Genomic DNA, 17,708 nt, shown 5'->3' on the forward strand with positions numbered 1-17,708 from the left:
CTTTCCTAGAAAAAAAGTATTATTATCTGCTGATTTGCTCAAGAGCCAGGCATATCCGGATGCTGCTCATCGACAAAGCCGGCTGGTGCATGAACCAAGAGAAAATATTTTGAAGGGGCAAAAGTGTATAAATGGGTTGAGTGGGGACATTTTCTTTATTACATGGGCCATACGTTGCTGGGCCAAAAAAATCACCCCATGGCCCGTAACATGTGTCCGCCATTGACACGTCCAGTTGATGCACCAGTTTTCGGTTACTGGCGGTTTTTCACGGAAAATCCATATAGGACCGGCAGGTCCGGCACTGACGGTTTCTCCTTATTACTCTTCTCCGACCCCGGATCTTTGGGGGCCTTCTCCTTCGCCACACCCATGGAGAAGCTATCGTTGTCGATGGTTACGCACTGAAAACCGCAGAAGCTATCGTTGTCCAAAAATGGGTCCAACTTTGCACAGAGAGGTTCTGACTGTCGCAAGGAAACAAGCCAGTATTTTCCACGGGAATGCATGTGAAAAATTTATTAATAATTGCGTTACAACGTGGTTTGCACATAAACAATAGACCTTATGCTACTTGAAGCAACACTTCGCTACAAAATGTTACACACAATGCAAGGGCACCGAATAACATCATCTTGTACCGTGTGATTTGATGTCTCATTGTTCTAATTTTCTCGGCGTGTTTAGCATCCTGTTGGAAGCCTCTCGTAACGTGTCCTCTCTTGGTCGATACCCTCGTAGAGAGCTGCAAGAGCAGCAGTGCCATCATTTACGGCCATGTCCATCCCATCTCTCTTCTGATGCAGCATTCTTGATTGCCCTGCTCACTGCTCAGTTTAGGAGACCAAGCGGGATCCAACCACTGCACGAATTGACATCTCCTCTGGTCCTGCCAAAAATGTGTAGCGTGCTGTATTTTGTAATGAAGCGGGCGAAAGAACAACATATATATTTTGACGGGCAGGCAGGATTAAGGAAAAACTGTACATGGTTAACAGATTAAACAAAAAGCAAAATCAAGGAAAAAAAATAGAGAAAAGACGATCCAAAGATCGTCCCTAGATGATCGGACTACTCCCCCAAGCCTCCCTAAAGAGGCTTATATCGGTATTTATCAGGACCACCAAGACTTCTTCCGAGACAGACTCCTTTGTAAATCTGGATTGGTTCACCAGTTTTTGGGTGAACAGCTGGTTCACTGTTAACTTTTTGGGTGAACAGCTGGTTCACAGTGTTAACAGTGCTTGGGTGAAGGTCAATCTGGGGTTTCCCCCCTTTCCATTCAGACACACATAGAAACCATTGTGGAGACAAGAAAGAGACATATTACTGGGCAGGAAACCCGCTGATCAGTGCTCGCAATCGAAACACTGACTACAGGACGAAAACCTGCCCCTATAGGGGGAAAGAAAAATCGGTTTTGCTATTTCTTAGGTGACTGAGAAATAACTATTTCTTAGTCAATGATAACAATCTTTTGATTCAATCATTGAGATTTGAGTAAGACTAATATAGGTCCGATTGATAAGAAAATCTTCATTGGATGGCTACGATTGTTGATTGAGAAATAACTATTTCTTAGACGACTGAGATCCGATGTGGCCTAACACTGTGAACAACATTCCTGCCGTCAGTTTGCACTGTGATTTGCCGTCCATCAGTGGTTGCGAGATGAGAGGTGAGTGATAGGCGGAGCATCACGCTCGAGAGCAATCTCTTTCCAAATGTTCCAAATAGTGTGGACTGCCATAGACAGATCCTTGTGCTTCTCGTTTTGCCTTCCAATCTTGATGATTTTGCTCCACCATCTCTTTAGGGAAGAAGCCTCCTTAGCAATCTCGTAGGCTGTTTGCACTTGTTTGCTTCATAAGAAACCCCAGACAATGTGAAAAGCCGATTCCAACATTTGGTCGCAGAAGCAGCAGTTGCCATCATGCGGCCAACCCCTTTTGATCTGCATTCCATAGCCGGTTCTGGATAAGAAGCCATAAGAATAGTCTAATCTTTCCCTCTGACTTTATCTTCCAAATAAAATTCAGATCAGGACTTTCAATCCTTCCAAGAAATTGAATCTTGTATGCAGAGCTCGCCTAATAGCATTGGTTAGGTAAGGCATTCCAAGAGATCAAATCCGGAAGATCGACAAGCTGGATTTGACTCGCAGCAGTCCATAGATTGCCAATAATGCCATAGCCATCTCAATCTTAGCGCACGGTTTTGATGTGTGGATGAAAATGAACCTCCAACTGGCAGCCCCAGAACTTTCTACCAAGATTAGGGCCATCGAATGCAACATAACGGGCTACTGGAAGCCCGCAGTGGCAATCGATGTAGAAACGATCATCCAGTCCGTTGAAGACAGGATCGCGGGTCCAGTCTGGACGACCGGTCTGCACAAATTTCCCGTGTATTTTTTAGCCAAGAAACGAACTAAAGTTTAAGGAAAATGACAAACTAGCTGGATCCTAGGACGAACATTGTTGTTGAATTTTGCTGTCGGCGCGGTCGAGATGATCAAGGAATGAGCTGTCGCCACTGCTACCATCTCTCCATGACGGCATTGTTGTTGAATTTTGCTAGATCTGGTTGATGGGCCGGCCAAGTTGACAAGTTTTTTTTTGTTTTTTTGGGGGGCAAACTAACTAATTAATCACCGGGATTTTAGTTGTTTAACAAATTTAAAATAGTACTCCGTGGACGACAGGTACTTCGTGGACTACAATTATGCTGCCCTGCCAATGGCATCCTTAATTCTTCGCCTCACCTGTCCATACACCTGACAACAATATGGTCAGTGCCGATCGTGTCCTACGTAATACTAGTACTACTTAACGATGGTGTTGGTGCACTTATCTTTCGTGCTTCCCTGCCACCCCGATTTTGGCCAGATGCTGTCGCCCTTTCCACACTTGTCCTGAACATCCGGCCTTGTCGTCGCAATAGGGCAATTCACTACTTCACACGAGCCACAAGGCGATCGGCTCCGATACAAACAACTCCCTCCGTCTCATATTAACTTACTCAAATTTGTCTTAATATGTATTTATCTATACATAAAATGTGTTTAGATACATGTAATAAAAAGTCACTTGATATGGGACGGAGGAATTACAAAGATAGATGTATCACTGTAAACGACGGAGATAGCGGGCCAAGTACATGGATATTTCTGGTTCTGCAGAGGATGAACATGGCATAATCACCCTGCAGTACACAGAAGAGGGCTTACTGACCATCAATGAGAGTCGGGATGGGCTGTACAGGTGTGTTTGGTGATGATATCGCCATCAAGTGTCTGGCAAGCAAGTTCAAGAGAGAAGTCTTTGTGGTAAGTTCTACGAACGTATCTTCATTTATGCAATGTTTCACCATAGAACGACTGCATGTCTGTGTGTTAGTTTTACATCGTGATCTAATTGGTCCTACATTTTTGCGGCATATATACAGGTCCAGCTAGCCACATGGAGCAGATGCGATGGTTGACGAGGAGAACTGCGTGTTCTTTTTCCTACACCGCCTAGAGGAGAAATCTGCGATGCCCCAATCTTTCTTTTCATGAAGGGAACAGGTGCGTTGTAGATTGGGAGTCTTGTTGCCGATGTCTCCTGGAAGAGATCAATATGTAAAGCTGCATATAAGCCTTATCTGAAGTAAAAAAAAATCTTTTGCCTTCAGCATGGTGGCCACCGTCTTCCTGCATGTTACTCCGGACAAGGCAGCTGTTGTGCTTTGAGGAAGAGGATTGGTTGTATTTTTAGTCGGCGGTTGCAGTCGAGCCAAATTTGTTACCGGAGCTAGAGTGCCATATTGTGGAGCAACATCTATGCCCAAAGAAAGAGAGAAGATATGATTTGTCTAACTGTGCATTTGCAGGGTCTTGCCTGCTTTTGAAGATTGTGTTTACCATGAGTCAATTTTGTATTGTGTTCTTGTTGTATCAGTTATAATGGATAGGTTCTGACTGTTGTGCTTCCAGACCAAGATTGTTGGTGTTGGTGTATGTCATATTTGTCGGCCGGAATTTTGCTATTACCTCCCATGAGGTTTTTTCCTCTCTCCCCAATTTTTTGGTTGCCTGATTGTTTGCAGGAATTGCAACTGGACATTCGGAATGGAATCACTGATTCATTATTTTGGGTCCTGGTGAGCTTCCTTTGTAGTCACCTCTGTTGGGACTTGGACGCGGACGGGTGGCGCACGGCACCCTCTGCGCACCGAATCGTGGCCAACAAACTAGAGATTTTCTTTTAAGGAACAAACTAGAGAAAAAAATTTAGAACAAACGTTTGGCTTTATTGATTCATAGAAGAAAGTATAATAGATTGAAACAAGCTAAACGAACATAAGGAATGAAAATCCACTATAGAACTAAAAGCTCCATCATGGTCTTCCGAAATCAACATCTCTAGATCCATCTTCCGCATCTTGACGTTTCTCCATGTAATCGATAACGGAATTGCAGAACACCATGCTTGCACAAGCTGGACTAATCTTATAGGTTTTAAAAAGCCGCTTGAGTCGTTCACCTCAAACAATGGCAACCTAAGATCGTTAAACGCACCATGGCTAGAGACACACCCCTTACAAGGCAAGCAGTGAAACTGCTTCTCCGTTGATGAATTGACGAGGGAAAAGACCAAAAACACCACAAAAAAAGAACTGCGAGAACCACTGACTCCATGGAATAGGACGCGGCGCCTACGCCAGGACGAAGACGGAGTCAGAACATAAATCTTCTAGACGACGCCATCTCCACCATCAAGATGACACTGTGAAGAACACACAAACTTAATCAGAAAACTGCAAAACTGATGCCAGACGTTGATCCGTGATTCTCCCCGTCTCTCAACGCTGAAACGGCAGTCAGAGACGAGGGAAACCGTCGAAGATTGAAATTTCCTTCAACGAGGATGGCTAGATCTTCTCTCGACGGCTAGGATTTCAGGATATTTATTTGGTCGCACGTTACCCGGCAGAAATGGAACAACAAGGACCACCAAATGGCCCAGTATAATGCGTACAATTCTATACAGAACTTGGGCCAGAACCTATGTATTCTTTCTTTTCTGTAATAAGGCCGAAACATATGGGCCCACGAATTCAAATCCCACGAACCCATCTAACGTACCCGATTCAGAGTCGCTCCCCCTCATAAAAAGAGAAAAAAGATTCAGAGTCGCTCAAAAAAAAAACCCGATTCAGAGCCTGAAGGCGCTTGGGCGCCCTTCGTCCGGACCTGTTTCTTTTGATCGGCGGAGATGGACGGTACTAGTTGTTACCATAGTATTCGCTCAAAAAAAAAGTTGTTAACATGGCAGCCCCTCTGCCACTACTTACTAGGAGATAGCTAATCCTGAATATTTTGGAGACAGTCCTAAGCATGCAAAAAAAAAAAAATTGGAGACGCTCCTGAGCATGCAAGTAGATAATGATCTTTCCTGGTTTTTATGGATTACCAGGTTTGTTCAGCCAGATGATCCAAGCATCAATACAATTTAGCGCTTCAGATTTCAATTTCTATTCTTATGTTTCCATCAGCTTGTAGTGAGTCATTGTTCACACTGAGATCAGTTCCATTATGTACTCCTCATCTGATGATTGTTTGATATCCTGCCATTTCGTTTTTAGGTGTCATTGATGGGGAGTAATGAGTCTGCAAATCCCTTTTTTTAAAGGAGAAAACCACCACTGAATTTTCGTTCTGATCATTGCATTGAGTACCCATGCAAGGAGGATATGTAAAGGTGGAAGTGTGCCTTTTTGATACTAGCGGGATTTTAATATGTCATATGAAGTTTTTACTTAGTAGGACTATGTTTTATAGGCTTTTGGTTATTCGGATTATGCAGATCTACAAGGATTTTACACAGTTAAAGAAAAGGAAAACAAATAAGATTAGCTAATCCTGAATATTTTGGATCGTATAAAATTAGGAGTCCATGTCAAGAGGTAAATCAAAATACAATCAAATATACAACCTGCACGCAAGACATATCAATTGAACGAATATTTGATGGAAAGATAAGCAAAAAATGGATAGAAGGATATATACTGAGAGCAATAGCATCATGACTTGTATAACTAAATGACTTGATCATGCAAGTCCCACAACGACGCGGCAAAGCGCGAGTCCACGGCTAGTACAAAGAGTTGCAAAGACAGTTTAGCATACCAAAGAGTTCATCTTAAAGTCATCCTCCCAAAAACTATACTGAAGAAACGATACTCAAAATGGAACCTCCATCGGGTCCGGGGTATCTCCGCTGTCTATCTCCAGCTTGGAATTTGCTGCTTTTCTACCAAGCTCTTCAGCAAACCCCACCAACGAAGCGTAGCCGAGTCCTGCGAGGGTCCATCCTCCGAGAGGGGTCTTGGCTGGAGATGTTGCGCCCAGGATCGGAGTAGCAGCAGCAGGGATGTGTACGAACCGTCCGTCTGGGAGCTGGTACACTTGTGATCCCTGGTAGATCTCCTTGGGTAGCTCTGTCAAGGTTTCATTCAGCGGACGGTCCTTGACCACCACCACCTCTCTTCGACTGCCCATACAAAATGGTCTTGACAGCGCTGGAAATGCGTTTCACCATGTCACGCGCAGGCTGGGCACGCATCCCATACCCAATGACAGTGAAGCAGATGACACAATCAACATATATACGGCCGAGTTTTGCAATAAGCCTGAAAGGTCGGAACCAGACCATAAGCATGGTGTACAGAAACCAAAAAAATGGGGCTATGCTTGTCCAGTTACATGAAAAGCCAACATTACAGAGGGAACCAATCACAGCAAATTGAATTAACGTATGACATAACTTGATAATAACATTGCAAACAAGACAGATAATTAGAAGTTAAGGTCCACATACACAAAATAAGGTAGCTATTTTGAGTTTCTGACCACTAGTAGATGCTAATATTGGTAGTGATACAAACAAACAATATATGTTGCCAACAAAGTTTAGTGATCTTCTAGCAACTTAGAGAACCCAACCAAACGGAGGCCAAATAAAATGGGCATGACCCGTATTTTGGTAAGGCCACCTATGGTGTCCAGTACAAGGCTTTTGAACAATTACAAGGCAAGAAATTGGTACTTCGTACATAGGTCATATATAATATATTGTGAGATACTCCAAATCCATCAAATCTGGTCATTCATCCAGGAGACAATGAAATTCAAATACTACTTTTAGCCTCTATGAGGCCCATAAGAGACCACTTAATTAGAGCTAGCCATTAGCCCGTCCTAGTATAACCACAGGTACACAAAATATGGAAGCTATTTTGAGTTTCTGACCGCTAGTAGATGCTAATATTGGTAGTGATACAAACAAAACAAATATGTTGCCAACAAAGTTTAGTGATCTTCTAGCAATTTAGGAACCCAACCAAACAGAGGCCAAATTACATGGGCTGATGGGCATGACCAGTATTTTGGTAAGCCCACCTTTGGCGTCCAGTACAAGGCTTTTGAACAATTACACGTTCCTTATCGATGATGATGGTGAAGGATAGTGAGCACATGCAAGTTCCTAGGGTCTATATCGCCAGTCAAGGGGAAAGGGCGAAGCCCATCATCAAGCAATTAGCAAATCATCAGTGGGAACCTTAACTTGCTATAGCGGGGAAGAGATTTACAAGATCAGCAAACTAGCAATCTAATGAATAAGAACAGTATGATCGATATTGCAGATGGACAAATCTGCTGATACCCAGTAAATAACCTTGCTCAGGTAGACAGCTTCAATCATGCTAGATAAATAAACGGTAGCTAATTAACAGGAGAGCAAGGCTTATTGGAATGCTTGGGTGACTAATGCAAGAACCGTACACCCGAGCAGGCTGAGAACGGTGCACAGAACCCAAAAAATGGGGCAGATCAGGCGTTACCTTTTTTGCTGGTCACGCCAATTTTCCAGATCCTCGGCGTCTTCATCCTCGCACTCCCCCAGGCCTCGCTCCTCGGACTCCGGCTCCCGCAGCACCGGAGCTTGGTCAGCCGTGTGGTTGCACAAATATAAGTGTAACTCCATTTTTAGAAGCGTGAAACTTGGGTAATTTGGACACGAGAAATAATGCATAATATTTTTGTTGTCGTTTTCGTCCATACAGATTTGTACCTTTTTGTTGTTGTTGTTGTTGTTGTTGTTGTTTCTCATGTGATTTATATGAGATTTTTGTAAACATAAAAAATGCACATTCATGATTATTGATATGGGAAAATTTATGAGGAAATTTTGAAGTTTCGACATGTGCCCTTTAATATTGACTAGTTTCCACATTTTGAAGACCACAGTTGCAAAAGGACGTTCAAAATGTGCAAGTAGGATAAGTTGCACATTCTGAATAATAATTTTGCATATTCCTGACATTAATGCAATTTTTTTGTCTTCATTGTTAGATTTGCCATCGTGGTTTATGTGGATTTGTTTGTAGAAAAAAACTCAAAATAATTATAACATTAAAAAATTGATTTCTCATATTTTTTGGGGTCAATTGCCCATGCCTCGTATGGATGTGCCAATTTGGTTCTTTAGTTAATTTAGGACAATTGCAAATCATTGCTACACCGTTTAATTTCCTCTCGTGTCCATGCAAATGCATGCAATACGTCCATCGATCATAATAACGATCTAAACGGAAACTGTTAAAGGTTCGCGTGCGATCAGGGACGTACGTACAAATGTTCCCAGCCAGCTGCTAGGCTCCGATCGATCGAGTAAGCAGTACGGCTAGCTGAACGTACAAATGCTCGTGCTCGCGGTCCATCGATCGGACCCCAGGACAATAAAGGGACCAAAATTATCTGTAATTTCAATCAATCAATCGAAAGACCCAAGACTAGAAATACAATACTCCATCCGTCACACATTAGTTGACTTTCTATTTCTATTACATGTATCTAGACGGTTTTTAGTCATAGATGCAATCATATTTGAGTCAAATTGGAACAGAAGGGGTATGTTTTAAGCATCCTACGTTATCCATCCATCCGATCCTGCAACAGCTGTTATCTTTACTCTGTGTAGTCCATCTGAGAATTTTTTGCGACAGTGGCCCCATGGCCAACGTTTTTGTCAATACTGGCATCCTTTAAAAACTATTGACAAAACTAGCCTGGCGAAAAGCCCAGAAAGAAACATGTGGACTTCCCGCCAATGGCATTGGCGGAATGTACTGTATCATGCATTGTAACGGTACACGTGCAGTGTTTGTGCATTTGTTTTGAAAAGCGCTTTTGCTCTCCTTCCGCCAATGCCATTGGCGGAAAGGCCTTCCGCTAGGCTACTTTTGCAATTTCGTTTTAAAGGAGGCCAAATTTGTCAAAAAAGTTAGCTGGGGGGCTAGTTCGGCAAAAAATTCATCTTGGTTCGTGGACGATTCAGCAGAAAGAAGGAAATCAGTGAAGACTGGAAGACGGAGCTCGGAAGCTTAAGCTGGTGATTGTCGAAGCGTATGCTGCGCGTCAAATATGTGCTCTTTCTTGTGTGCACGAGTAATAATCCAACACTTGATACTTACGTGTGCTCTCTCTTGTGTGCGATGCAAGCAAATACTCTCGATCGATCGATCGTCCGTCCTGGAGACACTTATTGGTACGTCGATCGAAATAGGCATATATCATTGCTGCCATGATTATTGCACGCAGCAAGAAATTTGATTGACACGCACGAAAGCTACACTTGCAAGTGTACCTGTGGCGCACCGCCACACCGGGCCATCGTTTTCGAACCAATTAGTACCGGGCGAGTGAACAGATGATCTTGATTCATCTGCACACTAGCTAGTAACCCACGGCGGCCCATCTAGGTTTTTGAGATAGAGTGGTTCAATGTATAAACTTTTATCCCAATATAAATTATAACAAGCAACTTTTTTACCTCAAACATACTACTAGTAGCATTGGAACAATTTTGCAATAATTTCAATTCAATCAATGAGCAAATCTTAATTCGATTCACTGAAAGACCGAGAAAAATGTCACCGGCTCCGTGTAAGCTGCTGCCCGGTTGCTTGCTCGCACTGATGAAGCATATGTTTGCCGTCCGGTGGCAGTCAGCGATGATGATGACGAGAAATACAATGCGATGTTAGCTGCTCATGCTCGGCAAAAATACGATGCCAATTGCTCGTGACTGCTACAAGGCCCATCTGATATGGTGATGCGTACACTACACAACAGAAAGAAAACGAGAACTGGCCGGGAAGATGGGCTATTTGCTCGGGCTGATTTTTTTTTTTGGATTTAAGATACACTAGTGTATATGTATGCGGGCTGTATTTCCAGGATCACCCTAACCATCCTATGGATCCGCCGGTGTTTGGCCGTGTTTCAAAGTTTTGCAAATCGCAATTCTCCAAAATCTGAACGAATTTGGGCTTATACTTCATCCGTTTCATAAAAATTGGCATGGTTTTGAATTAAATTTAGTTCAAAAGCACGCAAATTTTTATGGAACGGGGAGCAAGTTGGATCAGAACGCGGGTACGTTACGTACATCTGCATGCGTCCGTACCTGTAATTAAACAGCCCTGAGCACGGGGAATTTCAGGGGACCGTAAGTTGGATCCATGGGCACCGTCTGTCTGTGTACGTACTTACACTTATATGTACGTCGTGGTCGCGCAGTCTCGCAGATGGCACCCGTTTGTAAAGTGGTACCCTGTCTTCTTCCTCTCCTCCTGACCGAGAAGCACCGTAGCTAGCCAGGGGCTGCCCGGCGGCCAGCCGCCTTGTACGTCGCCAGGAGCTGCTTTATGTGCCGTCCAACCACAAAGCAATTATTTTCAACACAACATGCTTGATTATACACGCTGCTGCAGATGTGTGCCGCGCCCGGTTTTGGAAACGGAGGAGGAAACCGTCGTGCTCACGGAATCAATGCCGTACTGTGTACTGAGAAAGAAATGCACGCTGCACATTTCCAACCGCGGAAATTATAAACGCGGAAGGGAAGAAAAAGGAAAGAAAAAGCAAGACGACGACGACGACGACCAAGACGGAGAATTAAGGAACTAGAAGATGTGTCCTTGTTTCTCCCTCGCGCGCCCACCACATGTTGCCGTTCACACCTTGCCCACCGCTATGTAGCACCCACTGGCTTAGTTTCACACTGTTCACACTCACCTCACCGGCCCCTTGATCTCCCTTCACCTGTTTAATTAATCAATGAATAATCAAATGTTGCTATTAGGATTAACCTTACCCACTGATCAGCTAGGACAAATTAGCACAAATTTCAAGTCAATCCCAACAAGAATTCACAATCTTTCCGAGAAAAAAGAAGATAGTAAATTTCACAAAACCACACTTCTCGAGTATAGGGTTTTATCGGGTCACAGTTATCACTAATAGTCTCACAGAACCACGTTTTTGGGACAGGCTGTCTCAAAGAACCCAAATCAGGTAGATTAGGTCGTTTAATGTTTTTTCTGACAGGTGGAACCCACCTGTCATACGTCCACGTCGGATGGGACGACCCGTTTCGTTGCCACGTTAGTTCCCGGACCCGACCCGAGATGGCGATACGGATAGAGAAATAACCATTAACGGGTCGGGACGGGTCCGAAAGCTGACGTGGCAACGAAATGGGTTTGATTTGGCATATGGCAAATGTGTCTCACATGTCAAAAATACCATCAAACGGCCTAATCTACCTGATTTGGGTAATGTGAGACAGTTGCCCTAAAATATGTGGTTCAGTGAGACTATTAGTGACAATAGTGACCCGATGAAACCATAACCCAAGAAGTGTGGTTTTGTGAAATTTAATCTAATCGAAAGAAGAAGAAGAAACTCAATCAACAATGGATTTATATCAGTATGGGTGCGGGTGGCTGCTGCGGCTGACGCCATTGACGTTAGCGAAGAACCCCACGAGCTCCTCCCGGTACGGCAAGAACGTCCGCCTTGGCACGCCGCCCTGCTGCTGCTGCTGCTTCGCGGCGCCGTAGTAGGCCATCCGCCGGGCGGCGGCCACCGTGCCGATCTCCGTGGCGGCTGCAGCCTTCTTCTTGCCTGCCGGACTAGGCTTCGGCTTGGGCGGTGGCGGGGGGAGGAAGAGGAGCTTGCCCTTGCCGCCGTCGCTGTGGCTGCGGCCGACGACGAGGTCGCTGATGCGGCGCCACCGCGCCATGGACGACCCCATCGACGCGCTCTTCCTCGCCCGTGGCCGCGGGGACGATCCTCCCGCCGCCGCCGACGACCCAGGCGCCCACACGCAGTAGCTCTCCGGCGGCAGCCCCTCCAGCCCGCCGTCGTCGAGGTCCGCGGACGACGTGGAAGACGACGACGAGGTCGACCCGCTCGACAGCGAAAGCGAGTTGTTCCACGCGCGTGTCTCCTCCATGAACAGCCGCCCCAGCTGCCCCCTCGTCGCCGTCGTCTTCATCTGCTCCGGCGCCGGGGCAGGAGGAGGAAGGCAGCGATCGGCTCCCCGGCCGAAGACGGGGTACAAGGGCCTGATGCGGCCGTCGGCGAAGAGCTCGTCCGCCAGCGCCGGGGAGGATCCCCTGCTGCCGACCAAGGGGAACTCGAACTCGAACCCCGCGTCTTCTTCGTCCTCCGTCGAATCGTCAGCCGCCGCGATCTCGACGGCGGCGTCTGCATCGTCTCGCAGCAGGACTCCTTGCCGTGGGACGATAACTCTGTCCTCCTCCTCCATTGTAATTTTCCGCAGCGAATTCAATTCGATTTCTTGTTCTTCCGCGGGGAAGGAAGCCGGCGAGGGAAGGAAAGGAAAAACAGAATCGGGAGGGAACTTTCGTGGGTGGCGCGACAGATATGATGAGCGGCGGCGGCGGGTAAGGAAGGAAGAGCTGGAGAGCGGCGTTTATAAAGGTGGGGGCGAGTTTGAATTGGAAGGCTTTGCACTCGATCGATCTCTGGGTGGGGTAGGAATAGGATCGCCTTCGAGAAGGAAAGCCCCGCCACGCTGGTCGCTGGCTGGTCTTTCTTCTTTCCCCTTAACTATAGGTCAATAGTACAAGTCAACTGAACCCATCTTGCTTGACTGAATTAAAGGATACAGTACTACCTCTGTAGACATTTTTAGAAGAGAGATGATCTGTTGTTCCTTCCGATTTCACTTTTTCTTAGGGAGCTTGGCTGATCTGTAGGAGTATAATATCGTAATTTGACTATGCGCATGGATATGGTTTGAGCTCCGACACATGTAAGAATTCAAATGCCAATTATACTCTAAACAACGGAGGTGCAGTGGCCGTGGGGTTCGTTAAATTAGGCGCGTCTTTGACCACCGTGGGTCGCGCGGGAACTGTGTTAGTTGTTGAACAAACATAGAAAACGAACCATAGAAAAATCTCAAGACCAGGATCAGTCGATTGGCGTGCGTGAGCATGCAGCATCCATTCTCATATGATCAGTGAGCTGGGCCAGTGGATCGGAGTGGAGGCCGGATGGATTAACCAACGACCCGCATGCATGATTCTGCTTGACCCACCAACATGGACTTATGTGGTGCCACTACCTGCCGCTCAAGTCTAAAAGCAAAAAGCAACCGTCTCCTCCCTTGGACTCCAAGTCTCCCTTGGTGTTGGAAACGACCTCACGCCGCTTATTATTCCTTTCATGAGAAATCAAAGAATATAAGTATAGTGAATTAATTAACGGTTAGGACACCATCTTCTGGTCTGGACGAGATCTTCACGTCGCCAACCGGCCGTCGTCTTCGCCTAGCTAGCTCCGGCCGGATCGCCTGCCCCGGCCCCTCTCTCATTTGTGATCGATCTCTCTTGGAACGTGTAAAACTGTAGATCATCCATCTGTTGGATGCTGACGTTGACATGTTTCAGGATCCATCCATCAACATCAACTGATCTCGATCGGCTCGCATAGTTAAAGACCGACAGCGCACATGCGTTCCCACGCACGCCGTTTAGTGTACACCGGGGTAATCACATCAAATCAAAGCTTAAATAAACGCGTGGCAAGCGAGCGCAACATGACTACGGCGGTGGTGTCACGGCAGATGCCATATGATGGCTTAATTTGGGCCGATGGACGAAGGAGAAACCGAAGGAGTGAGGACGTGAAGAAAAACATGCACAAATCACACAAGCACACACAGATCTACTCAGCTTCGGAGCTCTCTTGCTGAGGTAAAACTTTTACTCCTGCTTTGTTGTATTAGCCAAGATAGGCAAGCTCAACAATGGTGCTCCTTGAACTGTATTCTTGAGGAATAAGAAGAAGAAGGGAAAACTCTAATTGTCTAAGTGCACTGTCCTCCCTTCTTACAGAGGGGTAAGGTTTTATTTATAAGCCGCACATGTGGGTCAAGTCTAACGCCATCTTTGTTGGACCCCGCCGGGCACACGGCTTGGTTCCCTCCCGATAGCACCGTAGGGGACAAGACAACTTTACTTTTCCCTGTTACCTTTCAAAAAGTACCGCTATCATCTGCCGGTTTCCGTCAGATATTCTCTTTCGGTGCTTCCTCTCTGCAATCGCCTGACACCGGTACGCATGCGCAGGCTACTTTTCTGAGATAATGATGACTCTGCTTTACTTTGCACCGCGTGGTTAGGATGAGACCGTTGAGAGATTTCGACGAGCCGAGATCAAGGTACTCGTCCTTATCTTGCAAACTCATAAAACAAAATATTCATGCCGGCATACGTCCAGTATGCCGGAGTGTTAGTTTGACTTTACGATGCCGGCATACATAACTATGCCGGCTTTGTTTTCGTCGTCTCGGTTAGAGTTGTGTCGCCATGACCCATGGTCATCCCCCTGACAATGACAGAAACAGAGAGAGCACACACGTGGCGTAACGTACGAGCTGAGTCGTCCCCGTCGCCGGTTAACTCCGTTCATACGAGAAAAAAAAACGGTACCTAACCCCGAGTCTGAAGAGTGAGCGCCGCTCGACTCGACTCGATGGGGCAAATGCAGCCGTGCAAATGCAGCCGTCCAAATGTCCGATGCACGTCCGATGCCAAGCATTCAATTACCGAAGCAAGAAACTAGTACTGTATTACTGTCAACTTTTGTCGATTGCATCATTACACGTTTGCTTCTTTCTTTTTTTTTGAGCACCATTACACGTTTGCTTGTGCGTTTGTTCTGAATCTATTTATTGTTCAGGTTATCGGTCCTTCAGGGTTTGACACAGGAACGTACGGGCGAACGTACGTGGGTTTCTCGTTTTCCTGGCACGTTTGGAGGTGGGCCGTGATGGGCTGGGGAATATGGTGCACGGCCTTCCGTGGAATGGATGGGCCTGGGATCGCCGGGTCTGGGCTGGCCGTATCAGATGTAACACTGGGCTCCTCTAAAAAAAATGTAACACTGGGCTCCTCTAAAAAAACAAATGTAACACTGGGCTCTAAAAAAAACAAATGTAACACTGGGCTCCTCTAAAAAAAACAAATGTAACACTGGGGCTGGCTAGCTAGCCAGTACTAGTACGTAGTTGGCCGGAAGTTGCTGGCCCGTAAAAGCGTAGACTTTGCAAAAGCCTCGAGAATTCCAGTTTCAAGATCACACCTACACTGCTACACAACACACACAGGTCTATGCAAAACCTCTCTATCACAAAAAAAAAAAACAGGTCTTTGCAAAACACGCACTAACACACTTGGACTTAATTTTGCCATATGGCCAAGCCCGTCAGTGCAGTTTTTAGTAAGTTAAATACGTGTCCCTTAAAAAAAAACGTTAAATACGTGTCCCCTATATTTTATAAAAAAAAAGACATGCACGTGTAGTAAAAACTTGGAGATGTGAATGGCTGGGATACCCTGATCCAAGAGATTCAGACGCGACCGATGTTTACCGTACCACCAAATCTTCAGCGTCACCTAATTAAGCAGACACGCGCCGGTCGGTCGATTTCACGTTTCAACGGAGGCCAGCGACGAGCACCGCGACCGGCAGAAAGTCGACGAGTCAATAGCGCAAGTAAGCATAGCACCGAAAATTTTCAGCTAAGAGAATGGGTATTTAGCTGTGTACTTTGACGTGTCGCCTTCACGTGTGTCATTTTCGCGCCTTTCCCTCCTCCAGGAGTAAAAAGGGGAAAAAAAAAAGAGGGCAGCTATAGCTAGGTGGCAACCAAGTGTAGTTTAATATACAAGGATAAACCAGACAGCCAGCCCCAGGATTGCTTGGTCTGCGGATTTGGATGATATTGATTAGGTCAGCAAAGCCTAATCCGAATCTTTCGTAGTGCAACAGAAAAAAATAATCCAAATCTATCTCAGAAGAGAAGTCGAATAATCCTAGCTAGTCCAAATCTTTGCAACCAAGTGTAATATAATACTAATATAAGATTGCGGTAGGATGTCAGTTGTTAGTCTAAAGAATCATCTCGTCTAGTTTCTCTAAAATTAAACATGCTAGGAAATTAACGGTGTTACTAAAAAAATCACTTTTACTTGTTTCCTAATTAACGGTGAACTCCTTCTACTTCGTATATAACTTTCGGTGATTTTCCTGCGAAAAAAACTCTAAACAGAATTAAAGCCGATCGAGCCGGTGAGGCGGAGAATGCATGCATACGTATGTGTACGTACGTATACATGACCCGGCCGGTGACGCATCATAATTAAGATTGTATACTGAAACAAACAAGCGACGTTTAGTGTAGTTTCTCGGGCACGTTTATTTAGTGTGGCCGTGTGGGAGCTGCCAGGCGGCCGGCTGGTGTCATGCATGTACGTCTTCGTCGTCTTGTACGTACTTGCTAGCATAGGAGTCAAAACTATACGTTTAGCATTGTCAAAACTAAATTAACAATTGCTGCGAGCTGTTTATGTATGCACAAGGCTAATTAACTTAAAGCCTATTAGCTTGGATGTGTGCACCTAATTCGTTTGACGTGCGGTCTTGGCCGGTACGTATCTGGCGAGGTCATCACGAGGTTTCGACCAAACACCAAGCGCTAAATTTAATTAAAGCATAAGGTTTCAACCAAGCAACACCCTTAAAGTAAAAAAAAACCAAGCACCCCAAAGAAGCACGTGCGTCTTATATACGAGTACGGAGTATTAGCAACGCCTGCCTCTTTATTAACCCCTCCGTTCCACAATTTTTTAATCAAATTTACCGAAAAATGGATTTATTTATTCCTAAAAAACATCTAAATACATGTAATATTTTGACAAGAATTATGAAACGGAGAGAGTAACATCTACTCGTCCCGTCTCATATTAAATGACTTTCTATTACATGTATCTAGACGTTTTTAGACATAAATACATTCATATTTGACAAATTTGAGCCTTAATTTAGGACATTGATTAATGACGAGAGGCTGCAATTGGGACTGGGTCAACAACAAAAGTCGCATCTGCGCGCGAGTCGTTTCGTCCCTTCCCTGGATATATTCCGATGCTCTCAATCCATCACACGCGACGCACGTAGATGCATTATTTTTGCACGTGCGTAGGTCGTCTTTATACAATTTCTCTGGTCTGTATAACGGACGTACATACAAGGTGCGACTCGGTGCGAAATAAACAAAAACCAAACAAATCCGTTTTTGGCAGTTGGGATGAACGTGAGAAACCAAACACGTCCTAAAAAAATTGACAGAATTCGAACCGAGGCCAACCCCGGTAAGAAAGAAACACGGTTGGAAGCCCACGGCTTAATTATGCGGGCCGGCCCGAGAAGCCCACGGTTGAGTTGAGTTGAGTTGCAGCCAGAGAGCTGCTGACATGGCGTGGCTTTATATATCCACGCG

At 45.4% G+C, this 17,708-nt stretch overlaps 1 protein-coding gene and 1 long non-coding RNA gene across 2 annotated transcripts; both read right to left on the reverse strand.

Moving 5' to 3' along the window:
* Nucleotides 1–6,047: 6,047 nt before the first annotated feature.
* Nucleotides 6,048–7,961, reverse strand: LOC112271027. The gene is made up of 2 exons (XR_002963804.1): nucleotides 7,888–7,961; nucleotides 6,048–6,675 (listed from the first exon to the last, which is right to left on the reverse strand). It is a non-coding gene; the product is annotated as an uncharacterized LOC112271027 (long non-coding RNA).
* A 3,255-nt stretch (nucleotides 7,962–11,216) lies between these two features.
* LOC100822431 lies at nucleotides 11,217–13,090 on the reverse strand. Its single transcript, XM_003567763.4, has one exon. The coding sequence runs from the start codon at nucleotides 12,660–12,662 to the stop codon at nucleotides 11,817–11,819; it is 846 nt and encodes a 281-aa protein (XP_003567811.1). The 5' UTR covers nucleotides 12,663–13,090; the 3' UTR covers nucleotides 11,217–11,816.
* Between the last annotated feature and the right edge of the window lie 4,618 nt (nucleotides 13,091–17,708).

This window comes from Brachypodium distachyon, chromosome 2 (genome assembly GCF_000005505.3).
Source record: "Brachypodium distachyon strain Bd21 chromosome 2, Brachypodium_distachyon_v3.0, whole genome shotgun sequence".
NCBI lineage: Eukaryota > Viridiplantae > Streptophyta > Magnoliopsida > Poales > Poaceae > Brachypodium > Brachypodium distachyon.